At 43.0% G+C, this 25,558-nt stretch overlaps 1 protein-coding gene across 2 annotated transcripts in view; it reads left to right on the top strand.

The window, feature by feature from the left end:
- Positions 1–9,624: 9,624 nt before the first annotated feature.
- The window catches only part of LOC125448191 (collagen alpha-1(II) chain), an 83,862-nt gene continuing 67,928 nt past the window's right edge, over positions 9,625–25,558 (top strand). Inside the window, exons 1-7 of one of the 2 annotated variants that reach the window (XM_048523297.2) lie at positions 9,625–9,902; positions 13,162–13,374; positions 14,869–14,885; positions 23,288–23,320; positions 23,681–23,713; positions 23,818–23,871; positions 24,469–24,570. In XM_048523297.2, coding sequence (XP_048379254.1) covers positions 9,809–9,902; positions 13,162–13,374; positions 14,869–14,885; positions 23,288–23,320; positions 23,681–23,713; positions 23,818–23,871; positions 24,469–24,570 — 546 coding nt within the window. In that variant the 5' untranslated portion in view covers positions 9,625–9,808. The remainder of the gene's footprint in view (positions 9,903–13,161; positions 13,375–14,868; positions 14,886–23,287; positions 23,321–23,680; positions 23,714–23,817; positions 23,872–24,468; positions 24,571–25,558) is intronic. The other variant, XM_048523298.2, reaches the window with a different exon arrangement.

A 25,558-nucleotide genomic window follows, 5' to 3' on the forward strand; every position in this document is an offset into this window, starting at 1 on the left:
CTGGAGAATCTGAGATAACAAGGTGTAGAGCTGGACGAACACAGCAGGCCAAGCAGCATCAGAGGAGCAGGAAGGCTGAAGAAGGGTCTAGGCCCGAAACGTCAGCTTTCCTGCTCCGCTGATGCTGCTCGGCCTGCTGTGTTCATTCAGCCCCACACCTCGTTATCTCCTATTTTATTCAAGTTGTTTTTTTCTCTTCATCTATTTACTTTTTCCTCATTTTTAAGAGTTTGTTGGGTTTCTATCTTTTTTATTTCAAGTTATTTCACTGCTACTATGTACGTTTCTGGGTTTCAACAGGCATAGCCTGTCCACAGAGCAGTAGCGTAGGTCTCTGGATTACTAGTCCAGTGACAATGCTACTGTCACTCCTCGGGAAGCTCCTAGGGGCATAGATTACATGCAACGGATATATATCCCCCAGGTTTCAGCCTGTTTCACTTTACTTCTTGTGGGGAACAGCAGTAGGAGTGGGTTAAAATCAGAGCGAAACGGTGCTTAAAGTGATTAATAGCATCATCTATCCTGTATTCGTTTTCAAGTGTCTGGTCAGTGTGATAAAATCTCACAGGCTGCAATAAATTTTCCTCTTTTATTTTTGCCGAAAGCATTCCCTTGATGGAACTGTTTCTGGACTGCTCCTGGGCTTGCAGCTGGAATCCTGAATGAAATCTGAGATCACAGTGGAATTTCGGACATTGGAATCCTCATGTTTTAAATTAAACCTACATTACTGCACGTCCAAATGTATTTAAGGCTTTCAGTTAAGTGCGCTAAGATGCCACATCACAGCCGAGAGACACAAACCAACCTGAGTAATTCCTCAGGCTGAGTCCTCAAGTGAGAGGTCTATGAGCCCATGAGGTGCTACCACAGAAAAAAGAATGTGGATTATGTTCAGTGCCTGCAGTTGATGAAAGGGCAACATCTGCCTGGGGAGTACAGTGCCAGCCAGCACTCAGTGCCCGTGTTTAACAGCTGGTATGAAGAGTACCTATAAAAGGAGAAGTATATATTAAAACGTGAAAAGCTTCTCTGAAAGGAATAATGGAACAAAATTGCAATGGGCTACAGGTTACAAGTGTTTAGCGTAACCAGATAACTTTTTAAAAGATTATTTTAACAAAGGTGTGTTATGCAGGGCACATGTTGGCATTTGAGTGATTTCTCAGGTGATTCCTTTGTTCCCTTTCTCCTGTGTGAGAGTGTGCCGCCCGGTAAAGCAGCAGGCTTGTGGAGCTCCTGAAACCACAGTAAGTTAACCAGCATTTTTTTCACACAGCATTGCAAAATAATGCACGATAATGCCAACTTTTTAAAGAAGTCTGATTGTATGGTGGCAGAGACAGTAGTGATTGTTTAAAATGGCTTTTGCTATTTTAGTGGCTATCTCAGTATTAAACAAGGTCTTAAAAGTTATGCGACAACTGAAGCATGTACATAATGGCATCAAGACATGCCCTCTATCACTATTAGCTTTCAAATTCTACCATAACAAATACTGCAGAAAAATGGCAGCAGTTCAAGCAAGCCTGGAAAAATGGCTCTTTTGTGATGGAGCTGAACCAAATTGAGGTACAAATTCTTTACTGTAACTATGATCGCTTTGTAACAAAAGCATAATTCCATTTGCTATTTGCTTGCTGTACTTGTATGTTAATTTTCTGTGATTTATATAAAGGGATATCCAAGTTTGTCTGTGTATAAACATTTCCCAGTCTTTCTTTATTCAAAACTATTTTGCTTTTTGTTTATTTCCTGTGCTAAAATGGCTAACTTCGGTCTTTGCCATCTTAGTTTCCATTGGCTGTGTACCCAACCTGTATGTAGCTTCTTTGCATCGTCCTCACTTGTTCGGAGTGATTCCTGGGATGACAGGATTGTTGAGAATGGCTGGGCCTGTATTCACTGGAGTTTAGAAGAATGAGAGGGGATCTCATTGAAACATGTAAATTTCTGACAGTACTGGACAGTCTGAATGATCCCTTTCACTTAGGGTATCTACAGCAAGTTAACATCATCTCAGGATATCATGGAATCATATCTTGGAATCCCTGATAGTGTGGAAACAGGCCCTTCGGCCCAACAAGTCCACACTAACACACAGAGTATTTTTCAGCAAGCTGTGTCTGAATGATGCCAGAATCAACCGTGCAGTCAGTGACTTGGCATGCCCGAAAACATGAGCAATGGGGTTCAGAATATTCCATGCTTTATCTTTCTGTCCTCAAGAATAATCCACTGGCTAAATTTTTTTTTCAGAAAGCTAATCTTGGCAGGGAAGTCCTTTTTCACCACCTGAAGTGTGTGTATTCTTCCATGTTTGCTTTTGGGATATAAACATTGCTTCTTCTTCATAACTGACTGCATATGTTAATGAGTTATTCCATCTTTATCGAATATTTTCTGCTTTGATTAAAAAAAATGTTTACTAAATGACCAGCTGCCTGCACAGAGATAGATCTTTGAAGTTCCTGGTGTTTGGAATCTGGAATGTGGAGAATAGACCAGGTAAGAGCAGATATGTTCTTAGCACCTTTTGTTTTGGGCAACCAGAGTACTCCTTTGGAGAGCTGGAGGTAGGTTTCCAAGATATCTTGAGGTTGGCTTTTAGGGATCCTTTGGGAGGGCATTCTGTGTCCTTTTGGAGCAGGATCCAGGATTCTTTTCTGGGGGTGAGAGCAGGTCAGGGACCCCATGGAACAGGTAAAACCTCATTCAGTCATGAATGGTGGAGGACAATGAAACAACTCACTGGAGGAGGAGGCTGCACAAATATCCCAAACCTCAATGATGGAAGGGCCCAGCACATCAGTGCAAAAGATAAGGCTGAAGCATTTGCAACAATCTTCAGCCAGAAGTGCCGAGTGGATGATCCATCTCGGCCTCCATTACAGATACCAGTCTTCAGCCAATTTGGTTCACTCCATGTGATGTCAAGAAATAGTTGATGACACTGGGTACCGGAAAGGCTACGGGCTCTGAAATCATTCTGGCATTAGTACTGATGATTTGTGCTCCAGAACTTGCCATTTCCCTAGCCAGGCCGTTCCAGTACAGTTACAACCCTGGTATCTATGCAACAGAATGGAAACTTGTGCGGGTATGTCCTGTACATAAAAAGCAGGTCAGATATAACCCAGAGATAATGGGAACTGCAGATGCTGGAGATTCCAAGATAATAAAATGTGAGGCTGGATGAACACAGCAGGCCAAGCAGCATCTCAGGAGCACAAAAGCTGACGTTTCGGGCCTAGACCCTTCATCAGAGAGGGGGATGGGGGGAGGGAACTGGAATAAATAGGGAGAGAGGGGGAGGCGGACCGAAGATGGAGAGTAAAGAAGATAGGTGGAGAGGGTGTAGGTGGGGAGGTAGGGAGGGGATAGGTCAGTCCAGGGAAGACGGACAGGTCAAGGAAGTGGGATGAGGTTAGTAGGTAGCTGGGGGTGCGGCTTGGGGTGGGAGGAAGGGATGGGTGAGAGGAAGAACCGGTTAGGGAGGCAGAGACAGGTTGGACTGGTTTTGGGATGCAGTGGGTGGGGGGGAAGAACTGGGCTGGTTGTGTGGTGCAGTGGGGGGAGGGGATGAACTGGGCTGGTTTAGGGATGCAGTAGGGGAAGGGGAGATTTTGAAACTGGTGAAGTCCACATTGATACCATATGGCTGCAGGGTTCCCAGGCGGAATATGAGTTGCTGTTCCTGCAACCTTCGGGTGGCATCATTGTGGCAGTGCAGGAGGCCCATGATGGACATGTCATCAAGAGAATGGGAGGGGGAGTGGAAATGGTTTGCGACTGGGAGGTGCAGTTGTTTGTTGCGAACTGAGCGGAGGTGTTCTGCAAAGCGGTCCCCAAGCCTCCGCTTGGTTTCCCCAATGTAGAGGAACGCATTATCCTCCGACACTTCCGCCATTTACAATCCGACCCCACCACCCAAGACATTTTCGCATCCCCTCCCCTGTCTGCTTTCCGGAGAGACCACTCTCTCCGTGACTCCCTTGTTCGCTCCACACTGCCCTCCAACCCCACCACACCCGGCACCTTCCCCTGCAACCGCAGGAAATGCTACACTTGTCCCCACACCTCCTCCCTCACCCCCATCCCAGGCCCCAAGATGACATTCCACATTAAGCAGAGGTTCACCTGCACATCTGCCAATGTGGTATACTGCATCCACTGTACCCGGTGCGGCTTCCTCTACATTGGGGAAACCAAGCGGAGGCTTGGGGACCGCTTTGCAGAACACCTCCGCTCAGTTCGCAACAAACAACTGCACCTCCCAGTCGCAAACCATTTCCACTCCCCCTCCCATTCTCTTGATGACATGTCCATCATGGGCCTCCTGCACTGCCACAATGATGCCACCCGAAGGTTGCAGGAACAGCAACTCATATTCCACCTGGGAACCCTGCAGCCATATGGTATCAATGTGGACTTCACCAGTTTCAAAATCTCCCCTTCCCCTACTGCATCCCTAAACCAGCCCAGTTCATCCCCTCCCCCCACTGCACCACACAACCAGCCCAGCTCTTCCCCCCCACCCACTGCATCCCAAAACCAGTCCAACCTGTCTCTGCCTCCCTAACCGGTTCTTCCTCTCACCCATCCCTTCCTCCCACCCCAAGCCGCACCCCCAGCTACCTACTAACCTCATCCCACCTCCTTGACCTGTCCGTCTTCCCTGGACTGACCTATCCCCTCCCTACCTCCCCACCTACACCCTCTCCACCTATCTTCTTTACTCTCCATCTTCGGTCCGCCTCCCCCTCTCTCCCTATTTATTCCAGTTCCCTCCCCCCATCCCCCTCTCTGATGAAGGGTCTAGGCCCGAAACGTCAGCTTTTGTGCTCCTGAGATGCTGCTTGGCCTGCTGTGTTCATCCAGCCTCACATTTTATTATCTCAGATATAACCCAGCCGATTACAACATCATCAACATACTCTCGACCATCCGTAAAGTGATGGAAGGTGTCAGTAACAGCGCTATCAAGCAGCACCTGCTCAGCAATAACCTGCTCAGTGACACCCAGTTTGGATTCCGCCAGGGCCTCTCAGCTCCTGACCTCATTCCAGCCTTGGTTCAAATATGGACAAAAGAGCTAAATTCCAGAGGGGAGGTGAGAGTGACAGCCCTTGACATCAAGGCTGCATTTGACCGAGTGTGGCATCAAGGAGCCCCAGCAAAACTGGGCTCAATGGGTATCAGGGAGCAAACTCTCCAGTGGTTATAGAGTCATGCCTGGTGCATAGGAAGATGGTTGTGGTTGGAAGAGGTCCTGACATTTTGCAGGTGTTCCTCAGGGCAGTGTCCTAGGACCAACGATTTTCAGATGCTACATCATTGACCTTTGCACCATGGTAAGGTCAGAAGTGGGGAGGTTCACTGATGATGTTTCCACTAGTGGGGAATTTCAAACTAGGGACATAGTTCCAGAACAAAGATGCAAAGGAATTTCTTCTCTCCGAGCATAATAAATGTCTGACTATCTCTACCTCAGAGAGTTGTGGAGGCTAGATCCCTGAAAGTACTGAAAGATGTGTTAGATTTTCGAAATGTTGGTAGTCGATACCTACATGAGAGGAGGATATGAGAAACTGGCACTAGAGGAGTTGAGTCCTGGGGCAGATCAGCCATGATCTTGCTAAATGGCCTACTCCTGTTCCAATTTTTTTATGTTCTTACACACGAGAGAGAACAGATTTTCACCATCTACCACATCAAAACATCTCATCTTGAAAAGCTCAATTTAGTTATCTCTTAACTTTTCATAATGCTGAGGTCCCTTAGCACTGAGATTGCAGCAAACCTCATCAAGGCTTCCGTCATCTTAATTAGCAACCTGTCAAATGCCTTCCCACAGTGCATATTTCCAGCATCTACTGCACTACCTTGAGCAAATCCATGCTGATTATGCTTGATTAATTCATTCATTTCCGAATGGAAGTTTATTTTATTCTAAATAATGAATTCCAATGACTTTCCCACCATTGATGTGAGGCTTACTGGCGTGTTCCTGGTTTATTCATTTCTCCTTGCTTCAATAATGACATAAAATAACAACTCGCCTGTCTTCCAGCACTGCTGTTGATTCCAATGGGGACTGAAAGGTTATGCCTCTGCTCTGTCTACCTTTGCTCCTTTTCAGAGTCTGGGATGCATTCCCATTCAGATGAGGCAGCATACCAACATTCAATGATAGGCGTTTTAGTACATTTTCTGTCTCTATTATTGTCTTGTCCACAAATTCCTTCTCTTCCTTTAGTGTAAACTTTTTATCATACACTTGCTTTGTGAAAACTTATGCAAAATATTAACTTAATACCTTTACCTCAACCTCTACCACTGTACCTGAGATTCCAAAGAGGTCCAACATTTCCATCCATGTTGATCAGATATACTAAATTAATCTAGTCCCATCTGGCCAACATGCATCTAAGCCCTTTCTATTCATATACCCATCCAGGTGCCTTTTAAATGTTGTAATTGTAAAAGGCATCTTTTGTAAAAGGCAAAATGTATTAGGTATTACTGAAAGAAAGAAACATGCTTGAAGCTTTCTACCTTTGACTCATCAGGGCAGAATCGCAAGAGTGCCAAATCTCAGGGAACAACAATTTATAATACATGAGAAGAAAGTATTGATTGGTTGACAAGTGGCAAATGTTTTCGGGTTCAGTTTAATGCCATCTGTTAATTTCTTCTCCTAACCTCTTTCCTTCCTCTATTGATGTTTTTCGATTCCCTCTTGTACGTCCAAAACATTTCTGGATATTAACTGAATCTTACTGCTGGCAAACTTCATAAGCCTTCTTTTTCAGTTTTACTTTGAACTTCGTTATCTTTCTTGCAACATAAACTCTGAACCAATCAAAAGAATGTTTCCATGTCCATGAACTTATTACAAATCAACAGTATTATGACACGAAAGTTTATGTTTTGCGACAGTGTCAGTCATGTTTGGTATATTTAAATTGTGATGAGTTGGTTAAAACAAACTGGGATTATCATATGCACAAAATCTCTTCAGGACCTTTTGCAGTTTGATTGGAAAATCTATTTAAATCTCCACCTTGCTCCCATGTTGGCCTCTCTGTCCTCAGCCTCCTGTGTGTTTCAGTGAAGCTCAACACAAGCTTAAGGAACAACATCTCATGTTGGACTTAGACTCTACAGTCTTCTTGTCTCAACATTGAGTTTAAAAATTTCAAACTGCCTCCATTTTGCTTCCTGTTCCTTTACAGGTTTTACTCTTGGTTTTCTTGTTTTTGTTTTGCTTTCGGATGGCACCTTTCCACCATTCACACTTCCTCGAGGCACATCATTTGTTTCTTGTCCCTTTGCCACTCCTTTTGGCCTTGCACCAAGAGCCCTACAGCCATTCAATTTCTCCTGCCCTCCATTCACAGACCTTCTTTTTTCACACTTGTTTTGAACTTACCTGCATCTTTCACTTCTCCCAGTTCTGAAGAAGCGTCATATTGGACTCACATCATTAACTCTTTCTCTTGGCACAGATGCTGCCAGGCCTGAGCTTCTCCAGCACTTTGTTTAAAATGCGGGGGCTGAGTTCTAGGAGATGCGATTTAGTATTTTTGTGATTACAATATCCATTGCATCTCCTTTTGTTTTCAATTTTCCTAAAGGTCCCTGTTTATCAATCAACATTAATTTCTAATAAAGGGCTATTCTCAAAACATTTTAACATACTTTCCCATTACAGGTGTGGTGTGTTGCTTCTTTTGTATTTTCACTTTTTATTGTAAACTCGATCAATTATTTGCCAATTCCTTCATTCTGAAATATTAAACTTGGCGCTACTAAATCTCCCCCTCACATACATTTTCTCTCTCTCTCACTATCATTCTCTGTCTTTCTCTCACATCCTCTCTCTGTCTCTCTCCTCCCACTGCCTTTCTGTACCTGTCTCTGTCACTATCTCTCCGTCTCTTTGTCAATCTTCGTCTTTTTTTCCTCATTCTGTCCCTATCTCTCCCTTCTCTCACTGTGGTCTCTCTGCCTCCCTCCCTCATTCCATCTCTTCCATCCCCCCCCCCCAATTGTTTCTCTCCCTCTCTCTATTGCACGTAACAACTCTCTCTATATTACCATTTGGACCAATCACGTCAGGACACTGGAAACCTCGGGCTGCCATTGGTTGAAGTGACACCGGCGCTCTCCCATCCAGAGGGTGCTTTTTCTCTCTGAATGACAGCTGTCAATCATCCCCAACCGGCTAGACGAAACCCAAACCAAGGCACCGCTGCCACTCGCCCAGGCAGAAGTCTGCTGCTTGGTCAGAGTGAATTACAGAGGGATCTTTTACGACTGAGACTGCATTCAAACGCTTTCTGCTGGAGAGAAAAAAGGGGTGCAAAATACTCACAATCGGAATCTAACACTGAGCACTTTCTCTCCAAAGATGCCTCCGAACCTGCTGAGGTTTGAATGTCTGGTTATGTGACACCGAGTAGCCCAGACCTGCTCCTTTGCAGTACAAGCCCTGCTCTCCTGCCTGGACAATGCCCTGATATCAAGACAGTCTACCCCCACCCCAGAAGATCCGTGTATCTTGTCTCCGCGGCTTCCCCCCGGGGTGACTGAGCCCCCAACGCCTGCCCAAGCCCCAGCACCCACCTCTGCAAAATTAAACGCCCCCCCTCTGCAAAACTAACCCCCCCCCACCCCTGTGCTAAAACAAAAAAGCCGGGCGAACGAAGCAATAAAGCCTGGAGTTTGGGGAACTATTCACACTCACGTTTCCAAGAAATGTTTTTGAAGAGCTCCGACCCAGAAAGAGGAGTGGGTGAGTGTGTGTGCGTGTGTGGGAGCACACAAGAAGCAAGTCTGGCAGTTCAAGCATCTCAAAGCAAAAGCACACAAATAAAGCGGCTTTAACTTTTGAACGCGAACAACTCATACGCTTTTCCAAAGCAGACTGCCCCAAACACAGCGTCGCGTTTCTTGTTTGCAATCGATTGAGAGAGAGAGAGAAAAAAAAACCCGGACCCGAGACATTAACTCACCCCCACGACAAGAATAGAGCTCAAGGAACCTGAGAGCGAAATAATCGTTTTGGTTTGACTCGGACTGAATTTGCCAAGACAGCCCGGAATCAAACTGGGTCGCTTCAAGCTAGAAATCCGCCAGCAACCCCGTTACTCCTCCCTACTCCACCACTAAAACAAAAAGCCCCCTACAAAAGGTGCAGCAATTTGTGTTAAATTCGTACCGAACACACACTTTCAGGGACGATGTGGGTAGGTTGGGGGGGGGGGGTCTCGAAGTCGAACTGACTGCCCAACGTGGGTGTCTTGATGCATTAATATAAACTCCCCCACACACACACACACACCTCAACCGCAAGGTTTCTATATTAAAAAAATAAGCATAAGCGCATCCTCCAGAGTGAAGTTTCTCTCCCCGAACTTTGTTAAGAAAAGGGACAGTATTTGGGAAAGGGGAGGGGGTGGGGGGGGGGCAGATCTGGCGTGGAGGGAGGGGCTTTGGTGAACGGGGAGAACCAGCCGAAGGGTGAGAGGAGGGGGCGGGCTCCCAGCCTGGCTGGGGGGCCAAGGGGGTGGGGATCTCTCGGCGGTGGGGATATACGCAGGTCCTTGTAGGGAGAGCGGATTTAAAACCAGCTGTCCCAGGGCCAGAAGAGAGAGCGCTGCTGGATACCCGACTTCAAACACCCCCCCCCTCACCAGCCACCCAACCCACCCGGTGCAAAGCTTGACTTTATGACGGCGCTGTAACGGCGGGACTTCTTCTCCACATCTAACACATTCTGCATGTCTAATATTTAGACATGTTCAGGTTTCTGGATTCGCGGACATTATTACTGCTTGCTGCAGTGCAAGCTCTCCTCATCACTGTTGTTAGATGTCAAGACAGAGATATCCGTAAGTCTGATCTTTCTGTTGTCATTCCTTCAATCTCGCCTCCCCTCCACAGAACCAAAACAACGAGAAACTACCCGCCCGGGCTAAGTAACATTGGTTGCAAACTGAGCCTGGAGGAGAGTGGGGCTGGGAGGGGAGGTGTTGGGGGAAGAGACTTTTGCACTGTCTCTGAAATCATCCTCCGATCAGTTCTCCGTTCTCGGGGTTTGCGGGACTGTTGAGTGGGAGTGAAAGTGGTGCGCGTTGGTTTGAAGGCTTTCTGAAAAGTTTCGAAATTCAGTTTGTGCCATTCACTCTCTCCTTACCCTCCTTCCTCTGATGGGGCGCTAAGGCTTAGGGGAGAGAGGAAGGGTATTGGGAGGGACCGGAGGGCTTTTTAAAGAGCAGGATTTGCCCCCCCCCCACCCCAGTTCAATGTCTTGAGCTGTCCACCCGGGGGGGGCAGACATCTGTAAGTCAGTAAATGAGCTACAAAAGCAAAGTTGCTGGAAAAGCTCAGCAGGTCTGGCAGCATCTGTGAAGAAAAAAATCAGAGTTAACGTTTCGCGTCCAGTGACCCTTCCTCAGAACTGAGTAAACGAGCTACTTGCGAGCGAGTCAGGATTCCACCCGCCCGCATTCCTCCAAAATTCATCTCGGGCTACTGGAAGTGTTGGCTTGTCGCACAAATTGGTATTCTTGTGAAGCGTCCTGATGAGCTGGGAAGACCAAACGCGTTGGCAAAATGTATCTTTTACAGGCAAAACCACTTAGACCGAACTTGTTCATTTTCACTCCTGGACAGTGCTGCTGTAAACTGAGCAGAAGGATTTGGATCTTTGCGATATCCCAGAGGGAACTGGGAAAGTATTTCATTTTGCTTTGGGTGTGGGGGGGGGGGAATGGAGGAATGTCTTGGGAGTCAAGCAATTGGTCGGAGGGTTAGAGAGAGAAAAGCGAGAGGGGGTGGGGGTTAGAGGTTGGGGAGAGATCCCAAGCTTTACCACTGGGATGGAGAGAGAGGGAGAGAGGCTTTGCAAAGGGAGATTGATGGGTGGCTGGAGTGGAGGGGATGGGGGAGGGGATGGTGTTTAGGCACCTCTTCCAGAGAGGCCCACATGAGGGATCCGAGAGACAATCCGAGTCTGCCACTGGACGGTGTAAATATTACGCTGCTGGAGCGTGCTTGAATTTTATTGTAACATTCTGCAATATTTAAGTCGAAATGCTGTGGTCTTATTGTACAAATGTTATAAATAAGTTATATTTTTGAGGGGGGAGCTCAACACGAGACAGAGAGAATATTCAGCGGAGTGGGGTGTTAGTCTGATGGGGGTATTTTTCTCAGACCTTAGACTAATCCACCCTTTGTTATTCATCCTGAAATGCGCTCTGAAACAGTCACAGCCGAGAGCCCGCTAACAAGAAAGCACAAGTTTCTGTGTCACTCGATATTGTCTGGTCTCTCTGTGTTTTCTTTCTTTGGTATTTAAGGGGAGCCTATCACTCTCTCTTCGACCATTTTACAACCAGTCCACAGACGAGGCTCCAGACACCAATATTCCAAACTCCCCCAACCTCTTAAACTCAGGAAGTTTGAAAGCCCTCTCTCACCAGCACTGAGCCGAGCGCAGTGTCTGAGATTGTGAGATCAAAGACTTTAATTTGGAAGCACAAGTTAAACTAAATTCAAAGACAATAATGTTTGGGGGGGGGTGGGGTGGTTGGGAGGGGAACTTGATTGTAACTTTGAGCCTCAGTACTTAGCTAAGTAGGAATTCAGGTGGGGTTGAAAATAAAGTGGCGTGCCACATGATAAAAGCTGTATGTGTTGGAAGTGCAGTTAGAAAGCTCCAACTCCTAATGAGACCTTTCTGTGCCGAGTCCCACAGAGTACTACAGTGAGTAAACTGCGAGAGAGAAACCCCAAAGCAGTCTGAAATAGCCCCCATCCTCTTCAAACAGTTAAAAGCTGGAACCCAGAGATTCTGACGGTGCGAGCTGGTCTTTTACACTAAGTCAGCATGGCTATTCAGGACAAATAAATCTCGCACTGGGTTTCCAGACACAGTTAAAAAGTACTTCCAGTAGATAGATAGTTGGGAAATGATATATAAATGTCAACAGTTGGAAATAGAGGTTCATTGAACGGGTCTTTATGAGTTCTTTATGTCTGGAATGTGGAAATGCACACTGGAATGCACGCAGGAGCTGGATGTAAGCAGGTTCTGAATGATGCTTTTGTGTCCTTGCTGTTTGCCCGGAGAGACTGTGTGTGTATGTGGATTGATTGCAATCCCCTTACTATTTACTTAACCTGGTTCCGACAGTGAGCTGTGAATCAGTGGCTGTGTGTGTCAATTGAGAATGAGATCTATTCATTCAATCTGAGGGTCTACCGGGCTCACACAGGACAGAGAACCTGATCCCAAATCAGCAACTGGGTTCAATCCAGCCTCTTTCATACTTATCATTGCAAATCATTACCTGGTACTTGCATGTTTTAAATATTGAAAGATACTGCGTTGAGAAGGGTCCTCATTGTAAAACATTTTGCATTGTCAATCTATACTTAATATTCTTTAACAAACTATTCCCCAGTTTTGATCACAACACCGCCCATTAGATTTATAAGTTCCTACTTAGTAGTCAGGCTTAATAAATGTAATCCAATAGTTTTAGCAATGGAATTGGTAAAGTCTGATTTTTCATTGTCGCGATTTTAGTGGGATTTATTTGTATACAGAGTTTCAATGTGATTGGAGTAATACAGTGGAGCCATCTGGTGGCAATTGTATGCGTGTACTTTTTAACGCATTTCTGATTTAAAGTAACAAAAATAGCTAATCCAGAGCAACTGAAGTCACTAATAGGCTCACGGATTTTAAAATCAGATGGTCTAGCCATTGATAATGGATTAAATTTGTTTTCATTTAGAATTTGTGAATGTAACATGTGGAAATCTGAATATTATGTGTCATTAAGATAATGGATCGCTGACTTTGTGTTTAAGTACGTGTGTATGTTTTATATAATGCGTATACAAATATTTAATCAAATGTATACATTCCTGTGGTACACCCATATTTTGTTTTATAGCAATGCAACTAGCCTGAAATGTTGAAGAAGAATATTTGATTTTTACATTAAAATCTTTCAACCCAATAGAAATGGAGAGAACCTCGTGAAAGTTCTTGTCATGTGTATCAGTCTGTTATTCATGACTAAAAAGATTTCTCGCCCTCTCTTTCTCTCCTCTCCGCTCGCCCTTCGCTTACAGAGGACCTGAAAGTGAACTGTTTGCAAGACGGGCAGATGTACAGTGACAAAGATGTGTGGAAACCCGAGCCTTGTAGAATCTGTGTCTGTGATTCTGGGATTATCCTTTGTGACGAGATAATCTGCGAAGATTTTAAAGATTGCCCTAATCCTGAGATTCCTTCTGGAGAATGCTGCCCTGTCTGTCAGAAAGACCGACCTGCTCCCAGCGATCGTAATTTATTTATTTTTTTCCCTATATAAATAAATTACTATATAAACTCCCCATTCATGGGCACAGCCACAAAGGTCTCTCCTGGGAAGGTTTGCCCATCAATGGCTGCTGTGTTTTCAAAGCAAAAGGTGAAATCTGTATTTGCACTTTCTCTTTTGCTGTCATTTTATTCATTGCTGCAGTCAATTCAAAGATGCCCAGATCAGCTTTCGCAAGCTTTAGCCAAACCAGAAAGTGACATGCTTGCGGCCCGTTAGGAATTTTCCTCCTCTATGCATCTCGTGCTGATTATAGCAGATCAGCAAGGGGTTTGCAGGTTACAACTGAGCTTCACCACTTTGCGATCCCTGCTTTCATGTCAGAGAGCTGATTGAAGCAAGTTGCAAGTGGTCACTCCGTTGGGTCAAGTTATAAAGATAAAGAGAACTCTCTCTTTGTTCCACAACTTTTAATCCATCCATTTGAAGCTTCCACCTCCAAAAATGCAAGCTATTTCGTAGCGGACTTCGTCAGATGCAGTGTGCACCCCCCCCATGCTGATCTTGTTTCATTTGACAGACGAGTTCCATGTACTCTGGTGACTCAGAACATTAAAACACAAATCTCCTGATGTTTCCAATTCTCTTGGGAACAGATTGGACCGGAAACACAGCAACATCTGTACATCAATGCAAATAATTGGCCAAATTCCCCACAGCCAAATATTTCCACAATATTCTGCTAACTGGATGTCGAGATAACAATTAGGTCGTTTTTGTCCCTCTTGTTCCATGTGTGCAAATCGATAAGTTTTGCAGCGTTTAGTTCTGCTGCTGCTACTTGGAATTTCACACCCTGGACAAAGTAAGATGAGAGGGAACTGAAAATCTTTGAATCTTTCTTATTGCTGCTGCCAATGAATAAAAGAAGTAAAAGAGGAATGTGGGATTTTCTGAAATCAGATTACACCTTTTTAGAAGAAGTATTCGCTGCAAATGTTTAATGTTTTATATTCAATTCTGCTTATCATCCAGCCAAACCTTAATACTGACTGAGCTATTTTATTTATTTATTTTGCCAAAACATATGCTGATTTAAGAAGCTTTTTTTTCAAAAGAAAGAAAGACACTCTGCTGGAGGAATAATCATTCCCTAGTAATTTGCTTTTTAACAGGTTGTCATGCTAGCCGGCTTTTGTTTTCATTTCAACATGTGCTTGCTGGTTTTATTGTACTAAATCGCGAGCACTTGACAGATGATTCCCTGCTGATTCCAGAGTTATTTGGATCTGCATTGCAGCTAAGGTTCAGTACCAGTGCAGGCACATGCCAGGCTGCCTGTGCTTGGCATTGCCTCAGGCTGGTGCTGGAAACAAAGGCTGGGATTTTAATTGAGTATCCCCACCCCATTAGGGTAGTTCCATTAGCCTGTGAAAGATGTTTCTTGAAATTGTGATATATCTCTCATGAAAATCACTATGTAAACTTTATGTCTTTTTCTTCCCCTCGCGTACAGGGCAGAGAGGTCCGAAGGTAAGATCTCATTTTCAATGACTTCTGTGTTTACATTAACTGAAATGTAAAGTGCATCCATAAAATCGCTACAGTTTGGAAGCAAGCCATTTGACCCATGCAATCCATACCGACTCTCCATGGAAGATCCCACCCAGACCCAACCCTTACTCTATCCCTGTAACACTGGATTTCCAATGGCTAATTCACCTAACCCGCACGTCCCTGTTACACTATAGGCAATTTAGCACGGCCAACCCACCCTAACCTGCACATCCCTGGGCACTACGGGACAATTTAGCACGGCCAATCCACCCAAACCTGCACATCCCTGGACACTACGGGACAATTTAACACGGCCAATCCACCCGAACCTGCTCATCCCTGGGCGCTATGAGACAATTTAGCACGGCCAACCCACCCTAACCTGCACATCTTTGGACTGTGGGAGGAAACCAGAGCACTTGGGGGAAACCCACGCAGGCACGGGGAGAATGTGCAAACTCCACACAGTCGCCCGAGGGTGGAATCGAACCCAGGTCTATGGCGTTGTGAGGCAGCAGTGCTAACCACTGAGCCCTGAAGTGTCCAAATTGTGTAGAGTTAAGGACAGCAGAAGCTTGTTAATGGTCACTGACCAGTCCCACCTGACAGAAGAGCAGTCCCTTTACTTGGGTCAGGCTTTTTAAAACATATAAAGGCAATGATTAAGTGTGTATGATCTTATGAAGAGAATTCCCATTAGCCACTCCACCATGTTCCTTTAGGGATGAAATGAATTCCATACCTTGGTTGTCATGATCCCAAATGATGCCAATTCATTACTGGTGATCATACCCAACTGATATTTTCCAGACGGTTTAGGATTTGTGAAAAGGAGCTGAGGAACAGGCTTATTGTATACAGCTGAATGGAGAGATGTGTAGTGAGAATGAATTAAATGTTCAGGTGACTGATGAAACATTAGCCTGAGGGACTTTACAGTGCAAAAGACAGACTGTAACATTATCCACAGTCAGTGCACCTGGAACAATCCCGACGTACACCATGTGAACATTAAATTCATTCAGTATTGTTAATTTTAAATATTTTTTGAAATCATGAGAAATTTCTGGTTCGTGCAAAGCAATAATTCCAAGAAAAATGTCCCAAACTGAGGTGAGACATGGCTCTGAGCAAAGTCCCTGAAGACACCCCATGGACAGTCACTGCCCCTGACTTCAGCACAAAGGATAAATGCTGATTACACAGGCCAGTTGTATACTTTTCTAGTCAGAGTATTCTTTCTAGCTCATAGACCACGAACTCCAACAGGACTGATTTTCTATTATATCTATTTCTCCTCATATCTATTCACCCACTTTTCACTCAAATAAACCTTATTTAATATATCTGTCACCTAATCCCCAGGCCAATTAGGCATCTCTTCAGACCCTAATAGATAACAACAGATTCCCTCTTTTAAATAAATCAATACATACACTTTAATAAAAAAAAGAATTTCTTTATGCATTAAATTTTCAAGCATCTTTTTTCCAGTATGTCTCATAGTTTCATAGAGCTCATTTCTTTGCAAAACAATCAAGTTGCTGTCTGCTGCTATCCACATATTTCAATTTAGAGATCGATCTGTCCTCCAGCAACTGTTTTAAACATCTCTTCTCAGTCTTTATCCTTTCACACATTTTGTTCTGAGTACATAATGACTTAGTATCAATGTTGCACTTGATGGGTATTCTAGAATTTCTCCCAATGTTCTCACAAAGAGAAGTGACACCTCACCTAGAGGGAGAGTATCTGCTGCTAAAGTAAGTGACACCTCACCTCGAGGGAGAGTATCTGCTGCTAAAGTAAGTGACACCTCACCTCGAGGGAGAGTATCTGCTGCTAAAGTACTTCTCACTATCTTTTAGCTTCCAAAGCTAACTTTTATCCCATTTCCCACAAGGACAATTCTGAACCCTCCTGTACTTGAGAACCCAGATTTTCAGAAGAAACATCATTAAAAACAAAAAGTTTTGTCATGTCCCAACAATGACCATTTCAAAATACAATGGTCTCTTTTCTAATTTTTTTCAATAGTTACTTCGCTGAGATAACATCTTCCACATGGGGTTTTTAATACTTTGACTAACTGCAATGGGACAAACATTTTCCAAACAAGATTACTCATACAAAGTGACACTTGATCCATTCTGCCTGATTTCCAATCCAAAAACAGCCCCCTAAAACTTGCCTTCCAATTTTAAATTCCGCTTTAAGTCCATTTATGGCAATGCTTACAGATCCACGACCTTCATCGCACAAAAACCCATCTACATGCATCATAAAGATGCCTGAAAGCTGCTGTTTATTGTGCCAGTAAAACACGGCAGAGTCTGCTTTTAACTGAAGATAACATAATTTTAATAAGACACGTCTTACTGAGAAGTACCAAGCTCTGGAGACATCATTTAAAATGCACACACAGTTATATAATTTCCAGAGAATCCCCACTGTGTTTGGCACCTCTTCTGGAGGACTTCCCTCTTGAGCTGATCTCACTGCAGCATTAATATCAGTTGATTTACATTGTCAACCAGTTGTTCCTCACAAAAGCCAAGAAAATCTTCAAACTTGCTTTTTTTGCTATTAGTGAATATGCCCTCTATCTTGGCACACTAGTTTTTCTTCAAAAGCTCACGGCATGAGCCTGGCTTTAATCTGAGATGTTCCTTCAGGAGACACCTTTTCTGATCATGTCGTTGCTATAATGGCGCTAGCTGCCCTTTTTTTTAGGACTTCTGTGTACATCCTGAATTCCCTCCATTCTTGCTATTTGGCAGGCTTTATGAGCTTGTCATATAGTTTGATCTTGGCCGCTGAGACTTCCCAATCATGCGGATCTCTACTCCTGATGGTATTCCTGGCTTGTACTATACTCTGTGACCTTGTTAAACTGCCCAATTAAACTTTGCTTTCTCTCGAGCTCTGGACTGCTATTGTTTGATGCCGCCACCACCCCCCCGCCTCCCCCCCCCGCCACTTCCCTATTTTTATAATTCCTTTCAACAGTTTATGGCCTCTTCTTAGGACCATCTTTGCTCTTGGAACCTCTGTTTGAGCTTACACTGTGTTTTCCTGCCTTCCATCTTTGTACTTCATGTTTCCAATCCATGGGCCTATCCTCCTGCCTCTCATCCTGTACATTCATCCAGCTTTTATGCTCACCAGTGGCCTTCCCTGACTTGCTTAAAATAGTCACAATTCTCCACTGACTGGCTCATTCTGGTAAATGTTTGACTTCTGTCCTTCAGGACCTGATCGCTTTATATTGGCCATCAGAATCAATCTCTCCATCGTCACAAACTGTCAATGTAGCTGCGCAACATTTAGTCCTGAAAAGTACCTGACTCCTCTTTAGTTTCTTTAACTCTTTTCGACTCTGTAAATTGGCAATCTATACCGAGTCATCTTGAAACGTGTACCCAAACAGTCAGATTCCAGTGCTGTACATAAGTAGTATTTTCCACAGAAGAAGAGTCCCAACCCGAAACGTCAACTTTCCTGCTTCTCTGATGCTGCCTGGCCTGCTGTGTTCCTCCAGCTCCACACTGGGTTTACTCTGACTCCAGCATCAGCAGTTCTTACTATCTCTGATTATTATTTTTCTGCCTTTGCCAGTAACCTTTCTCTGGGGCTTTCCATTCTTTAAAACCTTCTCTTTCTAATACATCAGTTGTCCCCGATTGAAAATTGTTTCTGATGGTCTCTGAAAGTTCACTAAATTCTTTCTGAGATTTTAGTTTCCATGAAAGCATTTCGACGTGCAGGCAATGAAATCAAAAGCTCTGAAAAAGTCAAGTCAATTGTAGCCCTTTCCCCAGCTGGGGGCTGATCACTTATTAACAACGGGACTTTAGGATTCCTACCAAAAACTGCATTATATCCTCCCACCATCTGCAGCAACTGCTTAGCACAGACAACCCACACTTATGCGGATCATAAATTACAGTTGGTCTGATCTGTCAAAGTTTTATGAATCATTTTGTCTATTACTGCATGGTTCCTTTCCCATGCCCCATTGCTGTTCTGTTCATATGTACACAACATCTCTGTGCACCATTAACAAATACCTCCCCATTATCAGTGAGATTTTTTCTGGGGGTCCAAGGCTAGTCCCTATCCATTTTTCAATTTATTTATCCACAATTATTTTCTCATCTTTACTGTGTATTGTTATCAACTCATGAAATCTGGTTTCCAAATTTGCAAAGGACTTTTTATTTCTTCATTCCACACTTTTACATCTAAGGCACAACCTTGTTGAAATCCCTTGCTAAAGGCAGACTCACTAAAGGCTGTGATGGTGTCCCTCAGTATATCTTACAAATTTCACACTGATCACGTTGCCTTTCCATGAACATTTCATACTCCCTTTTCCTTATTTCTGCATTCATTGCAAAAAGGTTTTTTTTAACTTTTTAGATGGATGGAGAACACTGCCTGTGTAACTTTAACGTAACTGACTTTTTGTCTTTGATGTTTCTACTTCGCGCCCCCCCCCCCCCATGTCAACAACATTTCTTGTAGCGATGCTATGTCCTTTAAAGGAATACAGTAGTGTCCTGATTGTCTGAATTACAAATTCACTGATTTTCCAAATATAAGAGTTTGACTTTGTCAATGTCAATGTTCCAATGTTTCTTCATCGATGGCTAACTTAAAGATATGAATGTGTTATCACCTTCAAGCCTGATTCTGGTGGAACTGACAAATTCCTTCACTTTGTTCTAATCTCTATTACCCAGAGTCTAGATGGCATGTTAGCCAGTCTATTCCACACGCTGTCAATGTGCACCCACATATTCATCACTGCACAAACTTCTCATGCCCAATACAATGACCTCTCTTTATCCATATCTCCATTTTCTTCATCTGAATCTTACGTCTTAAGTTAAGTTTTGAATGCTGTCTTATACTGTTTGGGACGTTCATGGTTTAACAGTATTTTGAATTATCACCTAAAATATCAATTGATCACATTCTGAACGCTATGGGATTAATTTTCTTATTATACGTCACAAATTCTCTTCCACTTCTTAAGATTTTCAAAAACATTTCTTTCTAATTCCTCTTGGTTAAAGCTTTTCTTTTACACTGTCCGCTGCAACCACCATCAAGATAAATGCTCTCATCTGCACGTCTACTTTGTGGCCTCCAGTTTCTATTGTAATTAATTATCCTATTCACGCCATGAACACTGCTGGAATGGAATGCTTTACAAGGAGTTACTTTCACTACTTCCAGCATTTTTTCAAGCAGCGTGTGTTTATCGCAAATCTAACTGTCAAAACTGGAAGTCTGCCTGTACTTTTATAAGTCTAACCACTTAAATGTGAACACAGACTGAAGCATTCCCAGCTGCAGTCTCTAATCTTTTATACAAACTACTGAAATCCATTCTGCAAACCTTTACACTCTTTCTAAATTTGTCGATGTATGACCATGCTGCATTAGCAGTTAGCAAATCAACTGTTTGATAAATCTTATTCACGAAAGTTGGTAATTTATCCAAACCTTCCTTTGTGTCCAAATCATCAGGCTTCAATTTTTACACAAAAATCTTTGTTACTTCCTGTAGCAGTGTTTCCTCTGATATAATCCGATCTGTCCATCATCATAAACTGTCAATGTGACAGTTTGATCCTTCGCTGCACAACACTTAGTCCTGAAAAGTACCTGATACCTCTTTAATTCCTTTAACTTTTCTTGGATCCACAAATTTGCAATCTATACCCAGTAATTGTGAAGAGTGGATCCAAACAGTCTGATTCCTGTGCTGTACAAAATTGTTATTTTTCTGCCTTTGCCGGTAACCTTTCCCCAGGGGTCTCCGTTCTTTAAAACCCTCTCTTTCTAATACATCAGTTGTCCCCGATTGCAAACTGTTTCTGATGGTCTCTGAAAGTTCGCTAAATTCTTTCTGAGATTTTAGTTTCCATGAAAGCATTTCGACGTGCAGGCAATGAAATCAAAAGCTCTGAAAAAGTCAATTGTAGCCCTTTCCCCAGCTGGGGGCTGATCACTTATTATCAACGGGACTTTAGGATTCCTACCAAAAACTGCATTATATCCTCCCACCATCTGCAGCAAATGCTTAGCACAGACAACCCACACTTATGCGGATCATAAATTACAGTTGGTCTGATCTGTCAAAGTTTTATGAATCATTTTGTCTATTACTGCATGGTTCCTTTCCCATGCCCCATTGCTGTTCTGTTCATATGTACACAACATCTCTGTGCACCATTAACAAATACCTCCCCATTATCAGTGAGATTTTTTCTGGGGGTCCAAGGCTGGTCCCTATCCATTTTTCAATTTATTTATCCACAATTATTTTCTCATCTTTACTGTGTATTGTTATCAACTCATGAAATCTGGTTTCCAAATTTGCAAAGGACTTTTTATTTCTTCATTCCACACTTTTACATCTAAGGCACAACCTTGTTGAAATCCCTTGCTAAAGGCAGACTCACTAAAAGCTGTGATGGTGTCCCTCAGTATATATTACAAATTTCACACTGATCACGTTGCCTTTCCATGAACATTTCATACTCCCTTTTCCTTATTTCTGCATTCATTTTGCAAAAAGTTTTTTTTTACTTTTTAGAAGATGGATGGAGAACACTGCCTGTGTAACTTTAACGTAACTGACTTTTTGTCTTCAACATTTCTATCCCCCGATGGCAACAACAACTTTAATTTCTCCACTGGACATAGATTTTCCCATTCTTATTCACTTGTGGGACCTGGGCATTGCTGAAAGGCCCAGCATTTATTGCCCATCCCTAGTTGCCCTTGAGAAGGTGGTAGTGAGCTGCCTTCTTGAACTGCTGCAGTCCATATGCTGTAAATTGACCTACAGTGCCATTAGGGAGGGAATGGTATATTCCATTAAAGGAGTAGAGGAGTGTTTAGGTAGTATGGATTGCAAATTCACTAATTTTCCAAATCCAAAATCTTTTAACATTTTCCATGTCCAGTTTTATCTGCACCTTGTTCATCGATGGCTAACTTGAAGATATTAATACATTATCACCCCCAAGCCTGATTCTCATGGAACTGACAAATTTCTTCACTTTGTTCCAATCCCTATTACCCAGGGTCTAGATAGCATGTTAGCCAGTCCATTCTGCAAACTGTCAATGTGCATCCACTGTCTAACACTGCACAGTTAAAAATACTGGCACCAACGTATTCATCACTGCACGCAAACCTCTTGTGACCAATACAATGACCTCTCTTAATCCATATCTCCATTTTCTTCCTCTGAATCTTCAACTTCATGTTTTGTTTTAAATGCTCTGTTATATCATTTGGGACAGTTCATTGTTTAACAGTATTTCAAATCACATCTAAAACATCAATTGACCACACTCTGAGTACTCATGGAGTTTAGCCTTTTATTATAAGTCCTAAATTTGCTTCGCTTTTTAAGATTTTCTAAAGCATTTCTTTCTAATCTATCTTGGTTAAAGTTTGTCTTTGGTATTGTCTCCTGTGAACCATGTTTAGCTGGTCTCACCAATTCATTGGCCGTTTTCTGTTGTATAGTCAATTCCCCATTTGCACCTTGAATGCTTTCCATGGATATTTTCTGTTGCTTCAGAAATTTGTCCAAGAAGTGTGTGTCTTTCTGAAAATTTAACACCTATCAAAACCAGAAGTCTGCACTGGCTACTTCAGCATAGTTTAAAACTTAAGTAGTAGCAAAGATTGAGGAATTCCCAGCCACAGTCTTGTATACAATCTACTGAATTCCATTTTGCATTCCTCTATTGAACTATCTTCACTGTATACAAATTTATGAACATATGTCCACACTTCACAAGTCAACTGATTGATAAATCTTACCCATGAAAATTGGTAATTTATCCAAACATTATTCTATGTTCAAACCATCTGGCTCCTATTCTTATGAAAAGAATTTTGTTACTTATCTTCCTATTGGATAGTAGCAAAAGTGCTATCCCTTGTTTCTTCTTGAGTGAGGCTATAACGATGGTTCACATGGTTATCTTATTCATCTGCAGGTCACAAGATTCAATTTGTTAAAACAGGGCTGGGTGATCACACCGCAATAGTTTCCAATTTATCTTCAGCCATCTTTCTGAGGTCTTCACCAAGTCATCCTCTGATTAGTATATTGCATAGTTTTCAGTCTTCATCTTATAAACAGTGAGCGTGTGTTCCCACGGGGAATTCCACAGGTTAAAGTACTGGCTAGACAGTCCCATAGGTAAATTTTGACCATGTGCTTACATACATACATTCATACTGTTCAATGCTCATGAGGTAATAAGATTTAAGATGTTTCACATTGTTTCCACTCACCAGATTAAAGATTAATGTTCTTTTCTTCTTTTGAATCAATTTAGGGACAAAAAGGTGAACCAGGGGATATTAAAGATGTAAGTCACAATTATGCCTTTAACTATCACTGGAAATTCTATTAACTTCTCTGCATAACCCTTTCACCTTAACATCTTTTATATTGACTCAGGATGGAAGGAATAGGCACATTGAGGCTATGTTTTGTTCGGTATTTATCAGGTCCATAAATTGACTAAAGCACTACACATAAAGCTGCTGAAGGCTCAATATCCTTGGAAGTTTCCCCTTTGATATTAAGCTCTCAGATTGAATTTAAGTATTTGAATGTTTGATTTTTAAGGACCCTATTTACTGTAGAAATACTATTCCCTCAGTCTCAATAAGATGCAAATATTGAATTGTTATATATTCACTTACCTTTTCTTTCTTTGTCCCAGGTTGTAGGACCAAGGGGACCTCCAGGCCCACAGGTAAGCACTTTTGTGGCAAGGTGCCCTCTTCTAAACACTGTGATGACCTGAGCATTTTAGACTGTGTTCCAACCCTCAATTTTTCTGCTTTGTTTTTCTGTTAGGGACCACCTGGAGAGCAAGGCTTAAGGGGACCACGTGGAGAGAAGGGTGAAGCTGTGAGTGATTAATACATTTATTTTTCCTGGTTCTGCGCAAGTGTTGCAACTTTGGTCTTGTCAAGATGTCTTCAGCATGAATCAGAAAAACGTGTCCCTAGAACAGCAGCTGCTGAGAGCTGATTTGTATGTGCAAAAGTAGCATTACTTCATTGGGAGTCATTCTTGAGAATGTTTGTCGTTTGATCATAGAATCCCTACAGTGTGGAAACAGGTCTTTCGACCCAACAAGTCCACACTGACTCTCAGAGCATCCCACCCAGACCCATTCGCCTATAACCCACCTAATCTACACATCCCTGAACACTATGGGACAATTTAGCATGGCCAATCCACCCGAACCTGCACATCTTTGGACTGTGGGAGGAAACTGGAGCACCCGGAGGAAACCCACGCAGACACAGGGAGAATGTGCAAACTCCACACAGACAGTCACCCGAGGGTGGAATCGAACCAGGGTCCCTGGCGCTGTGAGGCTGCAGTGCTTGTGAACCACTGTGCTGCCTCCATAAAGTATGGGTTGATAATAAGGAAACCAATCATGTGTATGATTGAATTTTGTCTTCTAATTTTCTGGTGCTTTCATTCTCGTTGCAGGGCGCGCCTGGTCCACGTGGTAGAGATGGGGTACCTGGGACTCCTGGAAACCCTGGCCCACCCGGACCACCTGGATCATCTGGCATGTCTGACTTTGGCGGAGTAAGTATTACTGAACTGACGGGAATTTCAGTCGCTCTTTGCTCAATTTACTCTGCTTCTCAAGTCCGGATTGTATCCCTTTTCCATTTAAGTTTTTATTCTCTCTACTCCATGACGTTTTAAGATGAGGCAACAGTGATTCTAATAACATGGACTCTGTGCAGCTTGTAACTATCATTAAGAGTTAAGCTGTCTCATTCACTGAAGTAATGTGCGTACAAACACACGTGCAAATGAGAAAGGGCGAGCACAGCTCTATGATGCGTGTTGCATCCTGACCATTATGTACCTTCTGCATTCATTGCCACCTCTGAGAAGATTATTTGCCTGTGTTGTGGATCATAGTTTAGCCTCACTCCCATATCCATGCAGGGAATCCAGGCAGAACATCTCCCACACTTAACCCAGTGATATTCAGGCCAATTGCCTCATACCTAGCCCTATATCGGAGCAACTGAGCTAGATTAGCAGAACTGAGAGACAGAACCAGAGAGGCTCCTGATCTTTAAAACTCTGTTTCACAATCAAAACATTACAAGCCTTGAGTTCTAAGCTCTCAAGCTGAATCAGGGGATGTAGGATTGAATTCAGAAGGGAACATAATCTCACTTCATGGTGGATGAGCTGATTTTTTCTTTAAGACAAATGATTGTGCCATGGCCATTTTAGTTCAAGTTGAGGTTGGCATGTTGACAATGCTGCAAGATGGTTGGCAGCTATTTGCCAACCTGTGGGGTTCTGATTGTGATGTCATTTTTAAATCCTAGAACCAAAAATGTCAAAGCTGTCCAAATTAGTTGCAAGTGCTTTTCACCAAGAAAAAAGTCACAAACAAATCCTCAGAATTTCTGCTTGGATTAATGCAAGGTAATGATAACACAAAATATGAGAGAGTTTCGACCCTGATTAGTCAATAGTCGACGTCTCCGTGAGTTAGTGGTCTCAAATCGACTGGAGAAGGTGTTAATAGTATGCAAAAGAAGCTTTG

This window comes from Stegostoma tigrinum, chromosome X, assembly GCF_030684315.1.
Source record: "Stegostoma tigrinum isolate sSteTig4 chromosome X, sSteTig4.hap1, whole genome shotgun sequence".
In the NCBI taxonomy this organism is placed as follows: domain Eukaryota; kingdom Metazoa; phylum Chordata; class Chondrichthyes; order Orectolobiformes; family Stegostomatidae; genus Stegostoma; species Stegostoma tigrinum.